Consider the following 27,015-nt stretch of genomic DNA (forward strand, 5'->3'; position numbering starts at 1 on the left):
CAGAATCAAAAGATTGTCAGATTGCATCTGAAGTGAGCATCTACAGGGTTGTTAGGGGACACATAGGTGATGGGACATAGTTTAAATATTGCTTTTTTAGGTATAAAAATGTATTAATTCCTTTTCCTTGATTTTATATAAGGAATAAACCATGAAGGAATTGCTCTGAGACTTTTATTTTTTAAAATATTTTACTTATTTATTTGAGAGTGAGAGTGAGAGAGATTACAGAGGGTGAGGGAGAAGCAGACTCCCCGCTGAGCAGAGAGCCCAATGTGGGGCTTGATAACAGGACCCTGAGATTATGACCTGAGCTGGAGGCAAATGTTTAACTGACTGAGCCCCCCAGCTACCCTTCTCTGAGACTTTTGTATCAATGTATGAGATGTTATTTTAAGGACGTTATTCATTATATATTTTTCTGTTCTAATGGCTCTTTCCTCCTTCCTACCATCAATTTTTGGAACATTTTCAAACCTTGAGAAAAGTTGAAAGGATAATACATTTAGCCATATTAGTTTCTTTCCCTTTGTGTAGTGTGTTTATGTGTGTGTGTGTGTGTTTTCTGAATCATCAGAAAGTAAATTACAAAAACCATGGCATTGTCACTCCCAAATATTTCATTGTACATTTCTGAAGAATAAGGACTTCATTTCATAAATACGATTCCATGATCACAACTAAGAAAATTAACAATTCCACAATATCATCTAATATACTATGTATATTCAAATTACCATAATTGTCCCCAAAATGTGTTTATACTCTTGTTTCTTTTTCAATCCAGGTGTCAATCAAAGTTCATGTTTTGCCCTTGGTTATGCCTCTTTAGAGTTGTAATCTAGAATAGTATAACACACCTTTTTTCTAGGATTGAAAGATTTAGGAAATAAAAATACAGAATGCTTAGTTCATTTGAATGTTGGATAAACCATGAATCATCCTTTCAAATAATATATACCTAGCTTATACAAAAGATGTTTTTTTTTTAAAGATTTCATTTATTTATTCATGAGAGACACACAGAGAAAGAAGCAGAGACATAGGCAGAGGGAGAAGCAGGCTCCATGCAGGGAACCCGATGTGGGACTCGACCCCAGATCCGGAGATCATGCCTTCAGCCAAAGGCAGATGCTCAACCACTGAGCCACCCAGTGTCCCTGAAAAGATGATTTTGTTGTTCATCAGACATTCAAATTGAAAGGAGTATCTGGTATTTCATCTGGAAACTTTACTCTTTGGAAAATTTAGGCCAGTCAGATCATTGAGTAACTCAATTTCTGGGCTTGTTTGTTTTCCTATGATTTGATTCTGTGAAGCATCTTTTTACAAAAATGTTTCATAGGTGATGCTGTGTGCTTCTTATTGCCTGACTTTAGGAAGCACACATCCAGCTGGCCGTCCCATTTATGAAGCTAAGTTTGATTACCAGATGAAGATGGTGACCACCAAAACTCTCCAGTTAGAAGCATCTTCTTCCTTGGAAATACTAATTTGTGAGGTGATCTTCTGGGACGAGATGAATATCTTCTCGCCAATAATCTTTTGTGCAATTATTATAACATTCATTAGTGATCATTTCCTGAGTCAATATTACACTGTGGGTTGTAAACTGATTTTCTAGTTTTATCATTCCTTCTACATTTACTATTAGCTGACTTTCATCTGTAAAGAAGACATTTCCTTCTTTTATGCTCTCTCTTATAGTATCACTATGTACTAATGAAACTAAAAAGAAAATTCAATTTGTTATAATTCATTATTGCCATTATTCTTTTTATTCTCAAATTACTCCTTTTTTGGCCAAAGGAAATCCCCTTCAAGTCTGGTTTTTGTTCCCTTGGTTATGACCCCAGTTGGTCTTTGAGGGCTTTTTTTTGCAGTCTATCATTAAAGAGATTTCCCAGGCTCATTTTTTACTCATTTTGCCCAAGAAACAAGAATCAGCTTTTTTCCCCAAAGGGCCTATGCCCCCTATCAGTTTACTGCTGTCCTGCTTTGTAAGACTGGAATTGGACCCTGTGAATACATTCTTTTGCCAGCTGGCACAATGGCAAGCTTTGTCAGTAGATGGCACTGGAGGGACACTGCAGGAAAGGAGCTTCTCCTGCTGGCTTGTGTCCTATCTTTTTGCTCCTCCTGTGGAGCAGATGCCAGGGCTGTGCAAGGACACCCAGTGTCACTCACTGTCCGGCTAGTTTTTCGAGCACCTTGGCCCGCAGTGTTTTGCTCTGCAGGAGTGGCCCGTGGTTTTCTGCTTGCCAGCCTCAGTCTCCTGGTACTCCACTGGGAAGTGTCCTGTTTGCCAATTTCAGCCCCCTAGCTACAGATCAGCTATGGCCCAGGAGAACACAGCAAACTTCTCCATCATCCCCTGGGCTATAAAGACAGTCTCTCTAATGAGGTGTGTATCTTAGTTTTGGGGAGAGGGTCCCTCTTTCAGAATTTTCCCTTATTTGGGTATTCTTAGCCCTGTGGTGTTAAGGTTCTCTTTTATTTCATCTAGTTAATGCTTTATGTTAAATTTTCCTTGTTCAAATTGCTGATGTGGGGATCCCTGGGTGGCGCAGCGGTTTGGCGCCTGCCTTTGGCCCAGGGCACGATCCTGGAGACCCGGATCGAATCCCACGTCGGGCTCCCGGCATGGAGCCTGCTTCTCCCTCTGCCTGTGTCTCTGCCTCTTTCTCTCTCTCTCTCTCTCTCTCTCTCTATGTCTATCATAAATAAATAAAAATAAATAAAAAACAACCCCCCCCCCCCCACAAATTGCTGATGTGCTCTCGTTTTCTAATTGAACTTGAACTGGTAAAGTACAGAGAATAGTCTTTGAATGGTGACACCATTCAAAGATGCAATTTCTGAATTAACTTGGTATGTCCTTGGATTTGAGCACAGTGTTGAGAAGCTTGCCAGTAGGAAATGGGATGCTTGTATTCTATGGGAGGCAAGGGCAACACAATTGATAAAGCTATTACCTTGAATCTGATGAAGTGGCAAGTATAATGGGAGCCCATTAGTGCTGTAGCTCACTAATGATGATTTAAAGGATGGTGGTGTCTTCCTGCACCCCGATGTTTCTAGCAGCAATGTCCACAATAGCCAAACTGTGGAAGGAGCCTCGGTGTCCATCAAAGATGAATGGATAAAGAAGATGTGGTCTATGTATACAATGGAATATTCCTCAGCCATTAGAAACGACAAATACCCACCATTTGCTTTGATGTGGTGGGAACTGGAGGGTATTATGCTGAGTGAAATAAGTCAATCGGAGAAGGACAAACATTATATGGTCTCATTCATTTGGGGAATATAAAAAATAGTGAAAGGGAATAAAGGGGAAAGGAGGAAAAATGAGTGGGAAATATCAGAAAGGGAGACAACATGAGATACTCCTAACTCTGGGAAACGAACTAGGGGGGTGGTGGAAGGGGAGGTGGGCGGGGGGTAGGGGTGACTGGGTGACGGGCACTGAGGGGGGCACTTGATGGGATGAGCACTGGGTGTTATTCCATATGTTGGCAAATTGGACACCAATAAAAAATAAATTTATATAAAAAAAATAAAGGATGGTGGTGTCTTAACTTGTTTGAGCTACTGTAACAAAAATACCAAAAAGCCCTGGTGCCTTATAAACAATAGACATTTACTTCTCATGGTTCTGGAGGCTGGGTAATTCAAGATCAAGGCATGAATAGAGTTGGTGTCTGGTAAGGGCATGCTTCCTGGTTCATAGATAGCCATTTTCTTATGGTACCCTCCTGTGGTGGCAGGGGTCAGGGAGCTCTCGGGGGTCTCTTTTATAAGGACACTGATGCCATTCATGAGGACTCCACTCTCATGACCTAGTCTCAATACCCCTCCCTCCCCCCAACTCTCAATACCCTCATGTTGGGGATTAGGTTTCAGCATGTGAATTTTGGAGGAACACGAACATTTAATTTATAACAAGTGCTATGGGATTGAGTCTTCTCACAGATAGAAAAGCTTTCCCCACACTCAAGTTATAAAGTAACTCCCTCATGTATCGGTTTAATGCTTTTATAGTTTCCTTTTAAATTCACATCTCTAGTCTGTTTGGAGATTATTCTGATGGACGGTGTGAGATACGGATCCAATTTTATCTTTTTCCAGATGAATATCCAGTCACTCAACACCATTTATTTAAAAGTCCATCTTTTCCCAAGTGATCTTGGATACCATCTAGTAATTTCTGTATGTACTTGGGTCTATTTTTGGATTTTCTATTCCCTTCCTATTCTATTTGTTTGCCAGGACCACAGTGTTTTTATTAGAGCGGCTCTATAGTCTTATTTAATACTTGTTAGGGCTAGTGCTCTCTTACTGCTTTTATTTTTCAGAATTTTCCTTCCATTATTGTATGTTTGTTTATTTATGTTTAAGATTTTATTTATTTATTCATGAGAGACACACAGAGAGAGGCAGACACACAGGCAGAGGGAGAAGCAGGCTCCATGCAGGGAGCCCGACGCGGAACTCGATCCTGGGACTTCAGGATCAGGCCCTGGGCTGAAGGTGGCGCTAAACCGCTGAGCCCCCCGGGCTGCCCCAGTATGTTTATTTTTTTTAAATGCACTTTGGAATTAGCTTGCATAACTCTAGGAAAAAGTTTACCTTTTTAAAAGTTAGAATCACATTTGTAGATTTCTTGGGGAGCATTGTCATCTTTATGGTGTTGAGTTGTCCTATGAGCAAATGATGTCTTTTGATTTCTTCAAGTCTTTCTTGGCTTACAGAAGTGTTTCTCACTTACTGAAGTTTTTCTAATACAGCTTTGGCACATTTCCCTAAGTATTTTATCCTTTTATGGTTTCTATATTAAATGACATTATATCTTTTACATGGTCACTGTTTGCATTTTTGTATGTATGTGTCAGGTAAATTTTATATTACGGTACCTTACAGAAATTATGATCTTTAGTACTGATTCTCTGTTTTCTAGATGTAGTATTACATGATCTACATAGAGATATAATTTCTTTCTCAAATCTTGGGCATCTAAATGCTTATGATTATCAGCTTTTCTCTCCAATACTTTGCTACAAAGTAGTGGGGCAGAGGACATACCTGCTTTGTCCTTGATCTAAATGAGAATTATTTCTCCATTAAGTAGGATGCTGGTTTTTTAGTTGAGGTATATGATATTTCATCATGTTAAGAAAGTATCTCTTAATTTTTATTTGATTTTTATGAAATTAAGAATGGGTTTGTCAAAAGCTGTGCTACATTTTACTATGTGTTCGCAATGATTTATTTTTTCCCCCTTCTTCTATCATGATTTATTGTTGGGAGAAAATACTTTACCTCTACACTGATTTTGGGTTTGACCATATGACTTGCTTTAAAGATTGATTGATTGATTGATTGATTTAAGAGAGAGTGTGCAGGAGCACACAAGCAGAGGTAGCTGCAGAGGGTGAGGGAGAAGCAGGTTCCCTGCTGAGAAGGGAGTATGTGACTTGCTTTGAACAATGGAATTTGATGAACAGTAGTAGTGTGTCAAGTTCAGAGTCTGAAGCATCATGTATATTTCTGGTCACCCTTCTTATGTTTCTGCCTTTGCCATCAGAAAGACATGTCCTGGGTTGTTGCTGATCCCAAATGAAGAAGCATATGGAGCAGAACTGAATCCATCCTGCAGCCTGAAGCATACACACCCCTGCCAACCCACAGATTGGTGAGTGAGAAAAAGAAAAATATTTGATGTTGTAAGCCACTGAGATATCAAGGGTGTTTGTTACTCACTATTTCCATCCTAGTAATAGCTCACTAACACAACGTCCTTTTTGTCATCTGTACATATAATCATATAACATCTTTCTCCTTAGATCTAACTACATGATAAACTATAGAGATGAATTTACTAATACTGAAGCTTCATTGCTTGGGAATAACCCCCCTTGATTATAATGCACTATTTAAACTTGATTTTATTTTTTTAAAAAGATTTTATTTATTTATTCATGAGAAACACAGAGAGGAGAGAGAGAGAGGGAGAAATACAGGCAGAAGGAGAAGCAGGCTCCATGCAGGGAGCCTGATGTGGGACTCAATCCTGGGTCTCCAGGATCACACCCTGGGCTGAAGGCAGCGCTAAACCGCTGAGCCACCCGGGCTGCCTTAAACTTGATTTTAGATATAGAATCTCTATTTGCTGACATTGTATTTAGGATTGTCCCATTGCTAGTCATGAGTGAACTGCTTTATAGTTTTCTTCTGTGTGTGTGTTGGTAATCTTACCAGGTCTGGGTATCAGAATTATACTTGTTTCATAAAGATCATTTGAGAATTTTTCTTCTGTGCTAAAATTTAAATGTTATTGGGCATATCTGGTCTTTGAAATTTTGATAGAAATCCCCTGTAAAATCATTTGGATCTGGTTTTTATAGTTAGTTCCTTGATAACCTTTTCTCTTTCCTCTATGGAAATCTGTCTACTTATGCTTTCCACATATAGCAAGGTTAATTTTGATAAGTTGTGTTCTCTTAGAAAATAATCCAACTTATCTAGAATTTCCATTTTATTTGTATTTAGTTGTGTAAAGTAGTCTTTTCCAATATTTAAAAACTTACTAGTTTCATTGGTTATCTCCTTGCTTGCATCATTTGTTTTTTCTATGTTTCTTCCTTTAGTAAGTTAGAGTTAATGGTTTATCTATTTTGTTGTTTTTACAAAAAACCAGCATTTTGATTAGTTTCTACTATTTTTTTGTTCACTATCTCATTACTTTTGCTTTTAAATTTATTATTTTCTTCCTTCTGGTTTCTTTTGCTTAACTTTGTTGTTCCTTTCTTTTTTTTTTTTTTAAGATTTTATTTATTTATTCATGAAAGACACACAGAGAGAGACACAGGCAGAGGGAGAAGCAAGCTCCATGCAAGGAGCCCGATGTGGGACTGGATCCAGGGTCTCCAGGATCACACCTCAGGCTGCAGGCGGCGCTAACCCGCTGCACCACCAGGGCTGCCCTCCTTTCATTTTTTAATACGTTTGTTGCTGCAAAAATTTAAGGCTGTGGCTTTAGTGTGATCACTGATTTAACCATATTCTGTTAATTTTGTGTTTTCATTATGATTTGTCTTTAGAAATTCTGCTCCTTAATTTTTCTCCCTTTTGTCCTAAAAGTTTTTTGATAGAGAATTTTAAGATTTCCAAATGGAATTTCTAGTTTTAGAAAGAGCAGAGGAGCAAGACATGGAAGTAAAGATACTTGTTCCACTTCAGGCTTTCAGAACTTCTAGTTTTAAATGAAATTTAAAAATCTCGGTTATTACCTAGAACTGCATTTAAAAATTTATTACAATACAAGGGGACTGTTTATTATCTATGAGTGATCAAAATAGCTATGGAAAAAAAAATCACTATGGAACCTATAGGTTTTCATCCAAGGGCAAGAAAGCAATAAACTTACTGAGCAAATTAATGGTGAGTGATGAGAAACAATAAAATTGATTTGTGATTGCAGCTAGGCTTTCATTAGCTTTTATATCAGCTTTGTGAGAATTAGAAAAAAGGTGTTCCACTGGGTGAAAGAGTCCTGCATACTTGGAGGATTTCTGGCTGAGTATCAACTTAAACTTGAATTAAGGAATTCTAAAGTTCCTTAATTAGGAACTTTAGCTCAGCCAGAACCGATATGGTTGATCCAGCAGACCCTGTATTGCTCTCTTCTAAGTTTAGCAGGTACATTAAAGTAGTTACACTTATTAACTGCTGGGCAACTGTGGGAACTCAAATAAGAAAAGCAGCTGATTGCTCTCACCACAAAAAAGAAATGATGCTTATGTGATAGGATCGAGAAGGTGACAATATAGAGGTGTTAAACTAATGCTATGGTGATCATTTTGCAGCATATGAATGTATCAGATCATCATGTGGTATGCCATAAACTCACACAATGTTATATGTCATTTATATCTCAATAAAGCTCCAGAAAAAAAACAAAAGCAGCCAATACCACCAAACTCATTATGTTTGAGATATAAGATTTATTCACACACACACACAAATAATCACAACCAAATATACACTAATTTAAAAAAACAAGATTATAGTGACATAAAGTTAATTTTATGTTTTCTTTTATAAGTGTGTAAAAGTATTCTATGCTTCTACATAAATTTCTATTCATAAAAGAATAGCAAATATTAAAATGCAGTGATAGCTTGCATTTCTTATATGGAAAGAACACAGACCAAACCCTGAAGCTTTTAGTTTACAATGGTGTTACCATTAAGCCACACACTAAACTAATGATCAAAAATAGTATCTATTTCCAGATCCATATACATATACATTCACCAACTAAGCTGAGAAATAAGCATTTTGTATTCTCTCCATCCTGCTATAATTTTTGTTTGTTTGTTTTGCTAAAAGCAGAGTAATAAATTGCATTTTCTCCTGTTAATTGATCTCAGAAGATGCACTATCTAATTCATGAGAAACGTGAAATTTCAGGTGTTTATCTTCTTCCTCACTCTTGGAGTCTACAATTAACTCCTTCTCATGGCTTTGACTTAATTGGCTGACAAGTTCACTGCTGACTTCAGAATTTTCCTGGCTACCAATCTCATGGGAATGCATATTGCTCTCATCACTTGCTCTCAGCTTATACTCTTGGGAGTGCTTGCGGTCCTTGGTTTCCATACTGTGGTCATCAAGCTGACTTGTTTCCTGACTGTCTTTTGCATGGCTGTCCCTGTCAGAGGTGCCTCTCACTGTCCGGGAAAGAAGGACGGCATTGAAGTCATCTTCCATACTCGCACTTTTCACAAGTGATGTGAAGTCCTCCTCTGTAGAATCAGGATACTGAATGACGGAACAAATGAAAGAAGAATTAAACAAATAGCCAGGGATGGGAACATTGTAATTCTGCTTTCTAACTTTTAGCCAATTTATACTGGAAATGGTCTAAATTTGACTGAACCAAAAAACAGGACAAGCACATTACTTTATATTTTACCAGGGTTTTCACATATTCATCTCCTTTAGTTTAATAGGTATATCAGTTATGCATATGATAAAGACTATAAGTAGATCTCATTATCTCTGTTTTAAATAAAGAGAAAGAGAATTGAAAGTTAAAAAGTAAATGAATAGTAAATGTCAAGTCTATGTGTCAAATCCAGATCCTTAGACCATAGATGCAGTGTAATTTGCAACTCTACAATTCATTGTAAATATTTAACTTCAAAACATGACTGTTATATTGTGAAAATAATTGCTGTTTTCCAAAGTTTTTTCTTTCATCTAAAAAAATAAATAGAATAAATGCTTTACAGCCAGGATTTGGAAAAAGAGCATTATGGCTGAGAGATGAAATTAGAGAAAAATTGCATGGACTTAAAATAGCCAAGTTGAAAAAAGTTTTTGTGTTCAGTAGTCATAAATTAGGAGTTGCCTAGGTGGCTCAATTGGTTGAGCACTGGACTCTTGATTTTGACTCAAGTCATGAGCTCAGGGGTGTAAGATTGAGCCCTGCACTGGGCTCTGTGCTCAACGTGGAGTCTGCATGTCCCTCTTCCTCCCCCTCTAGCACTCCCCTACCAACTTTTCTCTCTAAAATAAATAAATAAGTAAGTAAATAAATAAATAAATAAATAAAATATTAAAAAATAGTCATAAACAAATAATATCTACTGAATGAATGAATGTGAATATGCACACTCTGGTTTCCTAGAATTGGGCTCTAATCATAAACATCTGATGTATCTGTTTACCTGAACTTCGTATTTGTGGGACTTCTTAGATTTGGACCTCAGTCCATAAGCCACACTATCACCTCGGCCATCATATGAGCCTCTTGTGGGGACAGCTGGAGTGAATAATTGGGTTGCTGGAATGTCAGTGGGAAAATCAGTGACCAGTTCATCGGATTCATCAGACTCGTTGGAGTCGTCATCTAAGTCATTCGAGTCAACGGAGTCCTGGCTATCCACATCGTCTCCATCATCTTCATCTACATCGTCATGGCTTTCATTGGACTTACTTGAGAAGGTCTAAAAATCATGGCCAGAAAAATTGGGGTAAGGGTTTTTATTTTCTCTTAGTCTTTTCAGTACATTAGTCTTTCAGACTAATTTGGTTTTAGAATCTTTGCATTCACAGCAATGTATTCAGTGGCTTCTAGGAGCAAAGCAATTTCCTTTTTAATACCAAGATAAATGGAATCATAATTTGAGGTATTTTTCTTGCTTCTCCATAAATAATTATTTTCAAGCCATATATGGGAGTATAATATTTCTATCAATAACATTCCATTTCCTTGTTCATATTAGACATTATTCAATTTACCAATTCAGTGATGAAATAAATAGATACATAATTGTGAGATTACTTTTGAGTTGAAATGAAAATTCTCAGAAGATTGGAGCATCCATATATTAATGCATGCATCAAAACTTAAGACTACCCCCTTATTGGTATGGAGAAGCAAAAGGTGAATCCGTTATGCTTGTGTTTAAGCTGCAACTCAAATCTGTCCCCCAAATTAACCACTTACTGTCTATTAAACTTCTGACTAGCAATATATTGGGTTATTTTTTTTAATATATTGGGTTATTTATCTAACTTTCCTAATTAGAATTCTTAGCATATTCAAAAGATCTTAAGGAAAACAAATTTAACTAACCTCTTTGTTTAGCAAATATAACAATAGTCCAAGAAAAAGAATAGTTATTACATAAACCATAATGTTAGGAACAAAGATGCTCCTAGAGACAAAATCTTGGCTTTCGTAGGCATTATTAGATGTTTATCAGATATTAGATGAGACATTTACAAAATATCTTAAATAAAATGTTAAGAGGCTTAGTATTTCAAATAACAGACATTAGTAAACATTTCCTGCCACACTAAGCTTATCTGAAGAAACCTGGTATTTCTGACATTTAGTAAATACATGTTCTCTTTATGAGCAAGTTTTAGACTGGCAATTTACTGCAAAATCTACCAATAGAATATTATCAGAATTGAGCCCAGGCAATATCATTAGGAGAAAGAGTGGCTTCTTTCATCTCTCCAAGGCATGGTTGGCTTCTGATTCAAGATGAGAACTTACTTTTTGTTTGAAGTCATCAGTTTCCTCAGTCAGCACAGCATTCTGAAGAAGAAGAGATACATATAAGTTTACATAAAACATGTCTCATATTTTATTTTTTATTTTTTAATTTATTTATGATAGTCACACAGAGAGAGAGAGAGAGAGGCAGAGACATAGGCAGAGGGAGAAGCAGGCTCCATGCACCGGGAGCCCGATGTGGGACTCGATCCCAGGTCTCCAGGATCGCGCCCTGGGCCAAAGGCAGGCGCCAAACCGCTGCGCCACCCAGGGATCCCCATGTCTCATATTTTAATTTAAAAGCTAGCCTTTTCTATCCAAAACAGGTCTTATTTTTCAGCCTCATAAATGAGTGGCTTAAAGTGTGAAAAAAGCCAACATAACCAGATCAATTGCTGTCCTAAGCTCACATTTACCAACAGGCAGGAAGGATCCATTTAACTGGCCTCAATGGCCTGCATGATGGCTACTTTTTGTTGTTCTCTAATTGTGAGAAATTTAATTCTTAAAATCAGTTAAAATTAAAAATACCTGTAGTGCTAGGAAAGTCTGCTTCTGAGATGGGTCAGGCTTTAGCCATGTAGCTACAGCACCTGGGTATTTGTTGTAAAGCTACAAAAAATGTTGCATATTTGTCATTATTAAAAAAAGAAACATAAGGATCTCTAAATGATAAGCTGAAAAAGCAACTATACTTCACTGATCTTGATGGATAGGCATAATATGCCTGTATACGGTCAACCAGAGCCTTAGATACCTCTTTTATCATTTATTTTTTTCTTGCAGATTCATTTAATATACTTACTTGGCACTTAAGCCAGGCATCCTTTCAAAGTAATTTACAAATATTTATTCATTTAATCCTCTTAACCTCTTGTGAGATAAGTATCATTATTATTCCCATTTTACAGATCAGAAGAAACTCAGCTACAATGAAGTTAAGTGGTAGTAAGTGGCAGAGCCAGGGTTCAAATCCAAGGAACCTGGCTCTCTGTACCAATTCATTCTGTCCATACTGAGTATTGTGCATTCCTATTTTATGCTTGCTAGCTGAAATTTCCCCTCGAATAAAACATATCTAAAGCAGAGATCCCCTTAGTTAGTGGTGATCTTCATTGTTTCCATTCTATGGAATAAGGGGAAACTCTAAAGCTTTGCTGTCTGATCCTGTACCCATCAGCCATATAACATGTGGTTATTTAATTTAATTAAAATTAAATTTAAAAAATCAGTTCCTTAGTTGTACTAGCTACATTTTGAGTGTTCAATAGCCACAGTGGCTAGCAGCTCTGAGTGGACAGTGCAGAAATATAACATTAATATCACTGCACTGAAGTTCTATTGCTCCAAGATGCCAGAGACATGAATGGAATGGTCTTTCCTTTAGCCAAATCATTATTGGGAAAATGATTATTCTAGTGCAGAGGAATGGAAATTGCCCTGAATAAGTGTCATCTGATGGGCTGTATCACCCAGAGCCAATCCCTTCACATTCCTGTCATTTGAGAATGAGAGCCCTGGCGGTTCCACAGGGTCCCTTTCACAGCCAGCCACCGAGAGGGGGAGGAGCAGAGAGGCAACCAGTCAGTAGTACTTGGGGTTTCCCCAGGGCTGGCTCCAACCAGAACAGCTTTATATTGGGCTTCTCTGAAAGCTTTTGCTGAAAGAAGGGGTTCCTTGCCTAAAAAAAGATGTGAAGCTACTTGTCTGGATGAGTTCCAAGTTTCTCTCCTTTTGTTTTCTTTAAAAAAATATAAAGATTATATGTAAATATGTCATAATTTATATATATTAAATATATATATATTTCCACTGCTACTTGTAGTATGGTCTCAGAGAGAAGGCACTTATAAGTTAAATTTATGATTTAAAACAAGGTAATATGAAGACAATATAGATGAACAAAACAGATTAAAACCCCCTAATAGTCATAATACAGATAACCAATTCATCTTCAGAGGTATCTCTTTGTAACTTTCCCATATTTCTTACTAGCTCTAGATTTCTAGGATTCTGGAAGGTTGATCTCTTCACTTCTCTCCTAAATATAATTTAATAATTTATACTGTCATAGCTTTATGGGCCATATTTATTCTATGTAAAAGGCATCAATTCTTGCCTCAGATAGTGTGACCTCTATTTTTTTTGGAAATGTTAATTTTTCTGGCTTATTAATGTGCTTCCGTATTTGTTTTCTCAAATCAATTAGAAGACAGACATGCCTATACACACCTACTTGCACACCTAGACACTTGCAGCAAAACATCTCCTAATGTCTTCATTAAGCAATCTACTTTCAGTGACCCCAGAGAACACTACACAGGCCTTTATTCTGTTCATCTGGGATTGAACTCTGTGTATCTTTTAGCCTAAGCTCCTCAGGACAATGCCCATTTGTTGTTTGGCTGGCACAATTTTACCTATTTTGGAGGAGCATGTACATCTATGGTGCTGGTCAAAGAGTTATAATAAAGGGTTTTATTTGGTCTTATGCTCGGTTAGAAAATTGTTATCTAAAGTCAGCTGACAAGCATAATAGATCCAAACAGCATAAAAACCTTTCTTTTTTAATGGGTTTCTTAGCAAATATCTTAGTAGATATTATGAATATTGTGGCCATACAAACTATCCAGTATGTGAGACAAATTTTAAACTTAAAAAAGCGGAGGATCCCTGGGTGGCTCAGTGGTTTAGTGCCTGCCTTTGGCCCAGGGTGTGATCTTGGAGACCCGGGATCGAGTCCCATGTCAGGCTCCCTGCATGGAGCCTGTTTCTCCCTCTGCCTGTGTCTCTGCCTGTGTCTCTGCCTCTCTCTCTCTCTGTGCCTCTCATGAATAAATAAATAAAATATTAAAAAAAATAAACTTAAAAAAGCATGGATGGAATTTTCTATGTCTAGTACAGTATGTTGACTCATGGAAAGAAAAATTCACTTGACTTCCTAGAATTCATTTTATATAAATGACAATGGCCTAGAGCATTATTTTATTATATAAAAGAACTAGTTTGGTGTTAAGAGCATATATTTACTAAAAACTACACAGATCTTCCTCAATTTCCAATGGGGTTATGTCCTAATAAACCCATTGCAAGTTGAAAATATGGTGGGTCAAAAATGCATTTAGTACACCTAACCTACTGGGCATCATAGCACAGCTTAGCCTACCTTAAACATGCTCAGAATGTATACATTAGTTTGTGTTGGGCAAAAGCATCTAACACAAAGCCTATTTTATAACAAATCATCGAATATCTCATTTAATTTATTGAATACTGTACTGAAAGTGAAAAATGGAATGGTTGTATGCATACAGAATAGTTGGAAGCATATTGGTGTTTACTCTTGTGATCCCGTGGCTTGGCTGGATGCTGCAACTCACTGTCACTGCCCAGTATTACAAGAGAATATTGTACCATACATCACCAGGCCCGGAAAAGTTCAAAATTCAAAATTTGAAGTATGATTTCTACTAGCATATGGCTTTCCTACCATCGTAAAGTTGAAAAACTGTAAATGGAAGCACTATAAGTTGGGGACCATCTGTAAGTGTACTTAGCAGGCCTAGATTGAAAGCAGCAGTCAGTAAATACTTATCAATCAACAGCAAGACTATGAAGATAAGTAAAATGGCAACAAATATGTTTGTAGTACCTCTTGTACAGCTGCATATAATTTAATTACATGATAAACCGAAAAGATGCTTACCTGCTTTTCCTCAGAGCTCCCAGAATCAGCGTGCTTAATCTTTGAAATAGAAAAAATGAACAAAGAACAATGTGAATGTGTTCCTAGCACAGGGGAGCACACAATTCATTTATTTTGAGAAATTTCCTTTAAGATGCAGCTGTACTCACCGGAATGGCGTAGGCAATGCCTAAGAGGCAAAAGCAAATCACTGCAATCCTCATGGTGAGTTTTCCTGCAAAATATTTTATAAGGAATATTCGGTTTCTTTGTAGGGTAAAACAGTCATACTTCTTTATGCTACCACATCACAAAATCATTACTAATAAAATATATTTTCTGTAGAATACTTTCTGCCTTTTGGAGAAAACTCTTGTTTCAAACACTATGTTCTTTTGAGTTAATATTTGTAATGCCACCTCTTTATCTCTCACTATTAGGCAAGGGAGAGCGGAATCTCCCAAGTCTATATTCAACTTTAAAATTTAGAATTCCAGGAATTATATCATTACTCCCTGATAGCTCCAGCTATCTCAACCTAAAAACAGATCATTAGTAATTTAACTAAAATAATAAGCTAGTGTTGGAATCTTTATTTCTCAGAGAAGAAAAACACAAAGGGGAAGAAAGAAAATAGAACTATAGAAAGAAACTTGCTTTCTCCATCTTTCCAGCGTGCATTTTAAGTGTGATTTATAACTGAAATTATTAAGAAGGTACCACTTAGATAAAATGAGGCTGTCTCAAAACTCAGTTATTTAAGAAAGGCATTCTAGAAATTTGAAACAGAAACCAAAACATAGAAAATAGTCAACAGCTTTTCTATTCATGATAATAAGTCTAAATAGTGTCATACAGTTATTTTGGTGAAAAATCTAACAGCTAAATACAGAAGTAAATTATTCAGAAGGTTTTTCTTTTCTCTTGAAAATAGGTTGGATACATTAAATCATTAAAACATAGCATTATTATTAGCTTACATTACCACTAAAGATTTTTATCCCTTTAAATGCTTCCACAGCCATCTACCCATTTAAATTAATGTATATAGTTATTTGAAAGGGGCATAGAATTTTTCATTTTTTTTCCTTCTGATTGGAAGAAATAATTTCAGTTCTTTTGAGGACTCAAAGTATTTTTGAGTCCTATAAATGACTGGCTTTTAAAATAACCAGTTACCTTTCCTCCAGGAAATCTGTAACGTATCCCCATGCTCATTTAAAAGCCTAGAACAATTCAAGTCTGCTTAACAGCTTTACAGTTCAATTCCTTTCCTCACGACTTGCCCTTGCCCCTGAAATGAAGCTGAATACACGGGGTAGTGAACTGCGGGCTTACCTTGCTCTGTGGCTGGCTGAGAAGAGAGCCCAGTCTTGGACGATGCTGCACTTCTCTCCTTCTCTTGCTGCTGACAACCAGGACCTCCCAGAATTTAAATGCTGCTCCAGACATTCTCCACCAACACAGGGAGGCGGAGAAATGTGTCATGAGGTTTTTTTGCCACTGCCCAACCCACTTGCTCCCACACTTCCCCTTCTGGTTTTTGTGGTTAAAAAACAAAGAAGCAAACACACAAACTATAGTTAAAACATTACTTGTGTACGATATCATTAACTAGCTTTTTCATTTATGGGGTTGGCATTTAGCATGGTGGAAGGGCATCTAGGGGTCCTACAAAAAAGTGGGGAGGAATGACTAGTTCTTTGAAACAGTCTATAATTTCTGAGCTAGAAGAAAAAAATATTAATATTAAATTAGTCTTAAATAAAATGGAATAGACTTTTGTTTCTTTCAGGTTAAATAGCAGATTAAGGTCATATATGCAACCAAATTTGCCTCACAGATATACTTGTTTAACAGGTGCGAGGCTATCTCTCCTTCAGGTGTATGAAGAGTTCAGAGAGGCCCCCTCCATCCTTCACTACTCAAGCTTGGTATTGTGATTTCAAGTATATAGCAGCTTGTCATTTAGACAAATGACATTACTAACACTAAATTCCATGTTCATGCCCATGTTCAAGTTGGATTTACGATGACCCTTCAAGGACATGAATTTTTGTTGTGCTGTTTGAATTGTTTGGAGGTGGTGAATCAGATAATTTGCTATACAAAATAGAAGAATGGTAATTTACTGTATATACTGCAGAAGTAAAGTAGTTTCTGACTGGGAGCAGTGTTACTGCTTGAGAAGGCTGCTTCTGGGGCCAGAGTGTGGCTTTGAGTCCTACACTGCCACCATTAGCTGTTTGACCTTGGGCAAGTCACTTAGCCTACCTATATTTGTTTCCTCATCTGTCAAATACACACGCTATTATCTAGCTCATGAGGATTGTGAGAAGTTTGAATGAATTAGTATGTGCAAAACTAACAACACTTGGCACATATTATATGCATATTTGAAGCACTGTGTGTGTTAACTATTCCTGAAAGTTTTGGAGAAGCAAGTAGTCATCATTTGTAATATCTTTAAGTGGAATAGGTTATTAGAATGAGGTTAGATGTATGATCTTTAAACTGTGTACATCAATAAGGTAGTTTTCATATCACTATAGGAATAGATTGCTCTATGAATCATTTTTTTTCCAGTTTTTCTCCCACGATATATAAAGGTTTTACTTAATAAATAAAATAAAATTAAAAACATTTTTCCATATTAAAAAAAACTTTACTGGGTATTTAAAAGGTATTTAAATAAAAAAATTACAGGTGACTTTGAATATCAGAACAGAAATTAGAGGTAGCATAGCTCTGATTCCATTTTAAATATTTAATATTGTTTTGAGATTACTTAATTTTCATCTACTTTTCTCAGTTGTGAGAAATGAGGGTTGCAACTATTCATTTACCTCACACTTCCATTGTAAGAATTGTGTGCGAAGTGAGATTAAAGATAAATGGTCCTATTTATTATTAGTTCTGTCTAATGTGTCAGCTACTATTTACTGATTGCTGTTCTTAATAAAAATATGAATTACATAATTTCTTGCAATCTTATTAGTATAACTATATTCCAGTTTTGTGGACATTTGGTGGTGGGGTGAGTTTATCTATTTTGGATGCATTCCAAATGAATTGATATTATTGATTTGTGGGCTCTAATCGCACATTTTACAATCCAGGTGCCAGCTAACTTGATGAAACATAAAGCATCAGGTTATAAAGTTTCAGAACATATTTCTTAGTTCTGCTTTTAAAAATTGTTTTTTCCCTTTAAACGTATTACCCACATAAATTTGTCATGTTGTCAATTTAGTAGGGGGAAGTTCACAAATTCTAAAAACAACAAGATTTCCACAGGACTCACTACGGTTTACTCTGTGCCCACAGGAATGATTTAATACAAACTTAGAGTGTTATAGGAATAGATTTTGCTGGAGCCTAGCCATGTCCAGATGAACCAGATGACCTACCACAGGACTCTTCCGGTTCTAGCTCCAAAGTGCCACACGATGGCAGCGTTTCTGAAAGGGATTTCAGACCACAAATCTGGTTTTGTTTTCTCCTTCCGGCAGGATAGGACATTTCGCATATTTAATGACAGAACTGTAAAACAGCTGTGGGGCCTTCCATTTCTCGGAAAGCCAGGTGAGAAAATAGCTCCCAATAATGCTACACAGAACATTCCTGTTCTGCTCTGTCATTGCTTTCAGCAGTCCCAGGTAGACATGCTGTCTCCTTCCCCACTTCCCACACTTGCTCAAAAGGTTACTGATTCCGAGATCTCACTCAGAGAAAAGACTTGTGAATTCACAGGTAAAGAATGTGTCTGGGATGCTTCAGAGATGAAAAGATAGTGATTTGTTAGGGAGGCAGTTCTGGAAAGGATGAAATGGATAGTATGTCATTCTGACTTTTGAAGAGATTCATTCTTCTTGCCTTTTTTTTTGTTTTTTTAAGATTTTATTTATTTATTCATGAGAGACACAGAGGGAGAGAGAGAGGCAGAGACACAGGCAGAGGGAGAAGCAGGCTCCATGCAGGGAGCCCAACGCAGGACTCGATTCCGGGACTCCAGGGTCATGCCCTGGGCTGAAGGCAGGTGTTCAACCACTGAGGCACCCAGGGATCCCCTTTTTTCTTCTTGCTTTTTGTTATCAGATATGCTGCTTATTTTTCCCGAAAAAGATTTTTTAACTGTCAGAATTAATGTGTTAAATGATTTAGGTCAGTCTTGATCTTGTTTAGGCTAATGCTTGGTTTTTAGAATCAAAATGCCAAATTGACCAAATTCTTTGCAAATCTCGTATGTGGAAAGAAAAAAGTTTAATTGTTAAACTGGAATGTGAAGAGTGATTTATGATTATAAAATATAGACACTGGGGCAGCCCAGGTGGCTCAGCAGTTTAGTGCCCCCTTCAGCCCAGGGCGTGATCCTGGAGACCTCGGATTGAGTCCCATGTCGGGCTCCCTGCATGGAGCCTGCTTCTCCCTCTGTGTCTCTGCCCCTCTCCCTCTCTGTGTCTCTCGTGAATAAATATATACAATCTTTAAAAAATATATATAGACACTGTAAGAGGACATATGGGAACATATAAAGAACATTGTATTTTTTTCTTAAACGACATGAAAATGCTCATATAATGGAAAAATTTAAGTGTCCAAATGTCACTGTTTTGTGGAGTTTTTTTAATACTGACTTCCAGTTTATTTGGATATTTCTATCTTCTTAGTAAGATATAATCAACTATTTAAATTTTTTCAGCTCTGCAAATAATTATTTTTCTCTCTGAATCAACGTTCAAATAAAAATCTGATATCTTTGTAGCATCACTAATCTGCCATAGTGAAGTTAGGAACTGTAGCTAAACAGAAGCCTACTACAATACTCATTTAGCCTAAGGAAGAGGGGCATTACTTATTAAAGGAAAGGAGACAAGGGTGGGAAATAAGAGGGTACTATTTTTAAGGACAGACATGAAATTGGGACATTTCAGAAATTGTGAAAACAAACACCATAAAACTTTTATCCTATTGCTCAATAACTTAAATAATGAAATTCAGCTCCTGAAAAAATGATCTTACTACTGGCAAACATTAGTTTCACTTAAGACAACAGAAAAAAATTCATTTTAGACACATAGAATTGTTATAGAGTAAGTAAATATTCAATAAATTGTTAGTGATTAACCACTCAACTCTCCATCCTTAAGAAATTCTGAGCACATAGTTTGTGCTTATCAGTTCAGTGTACTAGGCTCATAGTACACTGAATTCATAGTGTATCATATATTGATACCTAATATCTGCTGGTACTCAAGAACTGCATAGTGTTTTTCTATTAAAGTATTATTACCAACTCTGAGGGCATTCCAATACTCTTTAAGTGATAGATTCTTTAAAGTGGACTTAAATTATTAATTTTTTTTTCTGAAGAGGACACCATTCTTACCTTCATGGAGCCTCAGGGAGACTTTTATTCATGAAAATCAACTAAGAAATTTGGAACTGTGTAGCCAAGGAGAATAAGAGGGTCCAGTTATGTATTAAATTCAGTGGGACTATGGACAGGGAAAAGCATATGGCAGAGACCCTGTGTCTACACTGGAGTAGGGTGGGTATTTGGAGATTGGGCTCAAACAGGAAGTCTTTCTTTCCGTTCAACATAGTGGAAATCACAGCAGCATAGAAGCCTGTACCTGCAGCAACATGGTGAACAATACAGAAGCTTGTCATCAGACAAGACCCAAAGGCAGCAGGGGTGGGGTGGGGGGTGAGGCATCTGTACAAAGCTGCAGAAATGTACAAATAGAAAGTCTAGAAGTGCAGGCCTGTGTTAGTACAGAAAAGGCATTGTGTCACAATAAACAACCAGTGATCAGCATTCTGCAGAATGTATTCAAGGGGAGAAAAGCATTCTTCAAAACTGGTTTATGAGAATTCTTATTTAAAATCTGATGTTTGAGTAATTTTTCGTAGAAAATCCATTATAGGGTGAATATGAAAAAATGACCATTTTAATATAGTACAGAAGATGAAAATCTGAAGAAAGATGACAAAAACTGGACAACAGAAGAAGCAACTGAATCAGTTACTTTTCTAGCCATACTTGGCTAAGATGTTCTTGCTTTATTCTTCTTGCCAGTTCCTATTAAGGAAGAACTACCTTAATGTCTTTATTTCATGACATAACATTTATGTTTTTAAAAATATAATTTAAAATAATTAGTAATTATTTTACTTTAATAATTTAATGTTTGAATTTTTTAATAAAATGAAAGTCCATGATATGCTCATCTCTTCGTGTATGTGTGAACAAATATTAATGCAGTGAATGAAAAAAATGAACTCTATTGCAAAATGTATAGAATTCTTATGTAAGTTGAGTCATTCCTGATTATTTTCTGATGCTTTTTAAAGTACCAAATTGAATATCTCCTCTAGGTCCTAGTAGAAGTCACTATCAGGCAGAATGGATTAGAATATTAGGCAAGATTCCTGTGTTCAAAGAGGGCTGGCCAGCTGAATGCTATTTTTTACAGAATGTGAGGTCCTCTGAGGTCTGGCATTCTCCTGTCTCTACGGCCATATCTTTCACTGACTCCCTGTTTTATACTGTTCATGCAACAGCACACAGAGCCAACTGGAGCTCCCCAGAGTGCCTAGAATATCCCTCCAGTCCCATCCACACCTGCCTGTGAAACATTTTCATGTGAAATATTTTCTTTCCAGACTTAATTCACATTAAGCATCAAGACATCCTCTATAAAGCTTTTTTTTTTTTTTTTACCTAAACAGAAGTAGCCACTTCCTCTTTTGTATCCCTAATGCACCCTGCCCATAATCTAGCACACCTATGATACTTTATAGCTGTTACATGCTTGTCTCCTTACACTAACAAGTCAATTCTTCCAGGAGGGACTTGGTCTTAATCATGGATCCACCATTTCCTGTTAGCAGCTTAGTAAATGTTTGAGGAACAACTGAGTTAGGGGCATACCTTTAATAGTACTTAATTCCATGGAAGCTGCATATCACATTCGCGTTTAGCATCCGCTCCAGGGAGCAAGAACAACTAACTGCTGGGTTCTCAGAGTAATTTGAACAGTATCTGCAGTTTGGCTTTGCACAGTTTCAGTTACCCACCAACAACTGCATCTGAAAGCAGATAATCCTTTTTTTGATGAGTAGTCAGAAGGTCAATAGTAGCCTAACTTTATGTTATAATGCTACGTCATTCCCCTCACTTCATCACACAGGCATTTTATCATCTCACATCATCACAAGAAGGGTGAGTACAGTACAAGATACTTGGAGAAACCAATTCACGTAGCTCTCATATCAGTATTTGTTATAATTGTTCTATTTTATTGTTATTGTCATTACTTTCCTATAGTGCCTAATTTCTAAATTAAACCATGTCATAGGTCTGTAAATATAGGAATAAAATAGCATGTCTGTAGGGTTCAGTACTATCTGCAGTTTGAGGCATCCACTGGGGGTCTTGGAATGTATTCCTTCAGATAAAGGAAGGACTGTATACACATTTTAAAAATGCCATTGCAGAATCTGAAGAGCCAGGATCTTTCCCCCTTATCTATAGGGTTCTGGCAAGCCCTTTGGCTTGTCTGGGTCTCATGTTTCTTAATAGAGTTAATCTGGATTATTTTTAAGGGCAACTTTGGCTCTAAAATTCTGTGATTTTAAAATCCATGAGGAGTAAAATTCTGACATTGCAACAGGAAGGGCAAACGAGTTGTAGAAATAGAGTTGGCTTTGAGATTATAAGAGAAGTTCAGATTAAAAGCCAGAAAGAGAAGATTTTGACACAAAGATTCTCTAATAGACTGGCAGTCAGGTGAGAATTGAAGAGTCTTTGAGACTCTTTAATGTAGTAATGATAGTTTAATGTAAACTATCATGTGTTTTTTTGCTATATTTTAAATCATAGATAAATAATTATTATATTAGTGAAAATATAATTTTTTTAAAGAGGCCAACCACTTTCAACATATAACTCTAATGAGTCAATCTTTAGGGTTCTAAGAGTTTTTTATCCTTACCTCCCCGAATATGAGTTTTCTAGGGGTGTTTTCTTAACGTGGGTCACATGAATTTCTTTTAGATTCTGTTATACCAAGAGTGGGAGATTGAAGAGAAAGTGACTGAAGAGGTTGGCTTGTTTCTTTCCCAGAAAATGTTGCCTGTGGTTTTAGGGGGCAATTTTGTTGCCAAAAAGATGGAGAATATCAAACTTCTCCATAATCTGGAGATGTTTTTAGATTTTTCTTTCCCACACTCACATCCTCTTCATTTCCAAGCATCTGTAGATGTGACTGGTGTAGACAACCTATTAATTTCACTTTGTATGAGATGAAATAATTCAAGAGTTATCGAAAATCAAAGTTTGTCCTCTTTTTACCCATTCATGTGTAACAAATTTCTACTGCTTGATTTTTCCCTAAGAAACAAGTCCTCATAATCATTATATCCTCAGTATTTACCTTTTCTATGGTAAGAAAGAGTGAGCCCAGAACTTCTGCCTTTGCTGTTAAGAGATATTCATAATAATAATAATAATAATAATAACGGTAATAATGTTTTCATGGAAAACATATAAATTCTAGATTTTATTTTTTTTAAATTTTTATTTATTTATGATAGTCACACAGAGAGAGAGAGAGAGGCAGAGACACAGGCAGAGGGAGAAGCAGGCTCCATGCACCGGGAGCCCGACGTGGGACTCGATCCCAGGTCTCCAGGATCAGCCCTGGGCCAAAGGCAGGCGCTAAACCGCTGCACCACCCAGGGATCCCTAAATTCTAGATTTTAAAATATATATTATGTCTAATATTCCTAACAAGTATATGAATGCAGTATTAGGATCTCAATTTTTCAGGTAATTCAATGGAAGCCATTTACTGTGCAGTCACTTCTATATACATGATTTCATTCACTCCTTGCAAAAGCCTTTGAGTGTATATTTACATGGTCAGTAGAGGCCCAGAGAAGGGAGTGACTAGCTCCACCGGCCTAGGTTGGAAATTTTTTTTCTTTTTTCTTTTTTAAGATTTTATTTATTTATTCATGAGAGACACAGAGAGACAGAGAGGCAGAGACACAGGCAGAGGCAGAAGCAGGCTCCATGCAGGAAGCCTGATATGGGACTCGATCCTGGAACTCCCAGGATCACGCCCTGGGCCACAGCAGACGCTCAACTGCTGAGCCACCCGGCATCCCTGGTTGGAAAAAGTTTCTAAAGGATGCTAGGACACAGTACAGAGGAGGAACTGATTTTTAGAGATTAACTTCTAAGATGTGAATCAAAAGAATAAGCATCTAACTTCAACCAAACTTGGTTGAAAACAGACAAGCATACAATAAAAGCTATAAGTTACAATGATATTGGTGAGAAATTTTGCTGAGAGTGAATAGTTTTGTTTCTCATAGGCTCAAATCTAATAAAATGCAGAGCTTTATATATCCACATGCCACCCAGCTAATGTCATGCTATGATTTTGAGCCACACAGTCAGAGAGTGTTAATACTTCTCTGCTAATCTCATGCTGCTAAGAATCACCAATTCAAAATACACGGATTAGTGATTGTGGGTTAATATAATTAGCTTCATGCTTAAGACATACAATGACGTAAGATATTAGTTGTCTTGATTAGCTAAACTTTGAGTGAATTGCTTGTCATATTGTAACAGTCACCATATACCGTAGACAAAGGAACAATTCAAAGGCACAATTTCATAGCCTTATGTCTTGCTACATTTGGATTCATTATAGCACCTACCAAAATAATTGTGATGGGCATTGCTTGCTGCCCACCAAAAATTCATCTTCTAGAGTAGTTCCTAGGAAGTGGCTGCCCAACTGAGACTTTACTTTCCAGCTTCCACTGCATCTGGGCATGGCCATATGACCAGTTCTTGTCAACAGAATATAAACAAATGATGTGTTTTACTTCCAGGCTATAGTGCCTAGGAGGTTCGTTGTACCTCCTCCGTAGTCTTCCTTCTCACCTGTTGGCTGAATGAAGAGGACCGTGGAACATTTTTGGAGGACAAAGACCCACAGAGGAGATAGCTTGAGCTGTCTGCTGTCTAGGAGCCCTGGTATTGAATATTATTTGAACCAGAGATGTCCTCTATGGCTTCAAGTTCCTGATAGCTCTTACAGTTATAGGAGGTGTTACCTTAATTAATGCAACCCCTTACATTACACTACATGTTCAATCTGTAATTTTTGAATGTTATCAATTAGGCTCCAGATTCTAAACTCAGGAGATTGGATTTACATCATGGTGCCATAACTTTATATATATAATTTCTGTATTATAGCTTCTACCTATATAGAGAATTTTGTATTCATTTTTGCTTCCCCATTCCTGAAACCCTAAATTAGTCCATGTGGAATTACTAATATGTTAAAATTGGAGTTGATTGTTTTATACAATATGTGACTCATTTAGCTCCCAAAGGAGATGGTGTATCAGCTCATTTAATTCTGAAATGAGATATTTTAAGTAATTAGGAAAGTAGTTTTCTCTTGGTCCTGTTTTTGTTTTTCCTTACTTTTACCAGAAGAGAATTGGCTTTGGTTTTTGTGGACAGTGTCTAATGCTGGAAATCAGGGAGGCTGACTTTGTCTCAGCTATACATCAAACTCCACTAAATATTGTTAAATTAGCTTGCTTCTGAGAAGAGAGAGGCTAAGCTATCTCCCAATAAGTCATAAACTCATCTTACAACTTCTCATTATTCACACAGCATCATTTACTTTATCTCTTAATTAGGCCACTTGTTATTTGGAGCACCTTTTGCTTTTCACCAGGGGCCAGATGGGGCAAGGTAGAGATGAAGTTAAAATCGACCTACCTAGTTAATATTTGAAAACTTAGAGTCAGGTACTTCTTTTTTCTGAAAGGAATGTATTTATAGATTAATTTTAGTCTTAGGTGACTTTTGCTAGATCAAATATTGAGGATGATAAATTCTAAGGCACTTGAAGAATTTTAAAGCACTCTACCATAGTTTCTAATATGGAGATAACTATAATTAGAGGGAAGGTGGATTATATTACAAACTGTTTATGGTAGGGAGCTGAGTTTTGACCCTGTCCCGTATATTTCACTGGTATTCCCCAACTGTGGTGGTCTTTTGGTCTCCCATAGCTTGGCTGGAGGGTTAGCCAGAGTTCTTAGTGAAGTAAAGAGGTCACGTAGGACATATCAGCAAAGCTGGTACACCCACTCGTCTGGGTTGGGGAGGAAGTGGAGGCTGGGGTCAGGCAAGGGGCCTTTTTCTGCTTTTAGACAGTGGCAAAGCATCTCAGACTAGGGTTTCACTTTATTTTTGTTTATGTGGAGTTGGTTCAGACACAAGTAAAATTGCGGTGTCTTAACCTCTAGTAAGTTTTCAAACATACGTCTTGCTTCATCAAGGTTGGTCTCTTAAGAATGCAGCTGGTATCTCAGAGTTGGTGGTATTCTAAATTTAGGATAAAACTGACACACTTTCACTTAAATCTCACAGTCTGACTTTTGGGGCTGTCAGTTAATGAACAATATTTTCTTTTAAAGAAGAAGGATAAAACCCTATATACAGGAAGTTAATTTTCCTAAAACACATTTTAGTTTTATGGTAATTGTATAAAATTGGGCAACTGATTTATTTCTTGTGGTTCTATCTTCTATCCCAAGTTTTATCCATGTGGGCCAGAAGAGAAGAACCAGGAAATAAAATCAGTTAAACTCTTGTCCCATCGTGCCAGGTATGTGTGAACACATGGCTAGCTGTGTGTAGATCCTTTTTCTCACACAAAGGATTTGACTTTTTTTTTTTTTAAATAAAAACCCGTGAAACATAAAGCAAAGGCTTATAATAAGTAGTTAAGAGATTTGGGGAAGAATGCTAAGAAATCAATACAATTTATAAGTGTTGAAATAAATTTTGTATAAAATATAAAATGCCCAGTTCTATACATTGGCTTATAAATATTAATTTAGTTGCTTTGAAACAACATAATTTGGTATCAGATGCTTAAAAACACTGATTTCAGTCAATATGGTTAAAATATAGATTGTATGTATCTGTTGGGCTATTAAGGATGACATTTCCCATTTTGGTACTGTTGTTCTAGTTCTAGAATCTCCCAAGAAACTGGAGGAGAGATGCTAAGAGGATAGGCATGGAGAAAAAAGGGGTGTTCTTGCCTGGGTTTTATTTTAGCTCTATGGCAACTCAGGTTCTAGATGGGCTAAGACTGGAGGTCAGAGCAGAAATTTTGGTTCAGATAAAAACCAATGT

The 27,015-nt window shown here is 36.9% G+C and overlaps 1 protein-coding gene and 2 long non-coding RNA genes across 5 annotated transcripts in view; 2 read left to right on the forward strand and 1 right to left on the reverse strand.

The window, feature by feature from the left end:
* LOC111093685 overlaps positions 1 to 11,247 on the forward strand; it is a 51,617-nt gene extending 40,370 nt beyond the window's left edge. The window contains exon 5 of one of the 2 annotated variants that reach the window (XR_005382874.1): positions 11,201 to 11,247. This is a non-coding gene — a long non-coding RNA (uncharacterized LOC111093685). The remainder of the gene's footprint in view (positions 1 to 11,200) is intronic. The other variant, XR_005382877.1, reaches the window with a different exon arrangement.
* On the reverse strand, positions 7,992 to 16,241 carry SPP1 (secreted phosphoprotein 1). 2 transcript variants are annotated; one of them, XM_038582182.1, is made up of 7 exons: positions 16,101 to 16,241; positions 14,933 to 14,997; positions 14,784 to 14,822; positions 11,609 to 11,689; positions 11,078 to 11,119; positions 9,738 to 10,016; positions 7,992 to 8,826 (listed from the first exon to the last, which is right to left on the reverse strand). In XM_038582182.1, the coding sequence occupies exons 2-7, from the start codon at positions 14,984 to 14,986 to the stop codon at positions 8,422 to 8,424; spliced, it is 900 nt and encodes a 299-aa protein (XP_038438110.1). In that variant the 5' UTR covers positions 14,987 to 14,997; positions 16,101 to 16,241; the 3' UTR covers positions 7,992 to 8,421. The 2 variants fall into 2 exon arrangements, with proteins under 2 accessions (XP_038438110.1, XP_038438111.1); XM_038582183.1 differs by lacking the exon at positions 11,609 to 11,689 and having other exon boundaries at positions 16,101 to 16,240.
* Positions 16,242 to 18,268: 2,027 nt separating this feature from the next.
* Positions 18,269 to 27,015, forward strand: part of LOC111093643 — a 58,374-nt gene continuing 49,627 nt past the window's right edge. The window contains exon 1 of the long non-coding RNA XR_005382878.1: positions 18,269 to 18,347. This is a non-coding gene — a long non-coding RNA (uncharacterized LOC111093643). The remainder of the gene's footprint in view (positions 18,348 to 27,015) is intronic.

The sequence above is a fragment of the Canis lupus genome, chromosome 32 (assembly GCF_011100685.1).
Source record: "Canis lupus familiaris isolate Mischka breed German Shepherd chromosome 32, alternate assembly UU_Cfam_GSD_1.0, whole genome shotgun sequence".
NCBI lineage: Eukaryota > Metazoa > Chordata > Mammalia > Carnivora > Canidae > Canis > Canis lupus.

What these genes read in the sequence shown, in the direction of transcription:
- SPP1 (XM_038582182.1), bottom strand. Translation starts at nt 14,986, where the DNA reads ATGAGGATTGCAGTGATTTGCTTTTGCCTCTTAGGCATTGCCTACGCC. An exon ending in GCATTGCCTACGCCATTCCG is followed by an intron (nt 14,823 to 14,932) that starts GTGAGTACAGCT and finishes TCTATTTCAAAG; the next exon opens with ATTAAGCACGCTGATTCTGG. An exon ending in GGAGCTCTGAGGAAAAGCAG is followed by an intron (nt 11,690 to 14,783) that starts GTAAGCATCTTT and finishes CATTTTTTGTAG; the next exon opens with CTTTACAACAAATACCCAGG.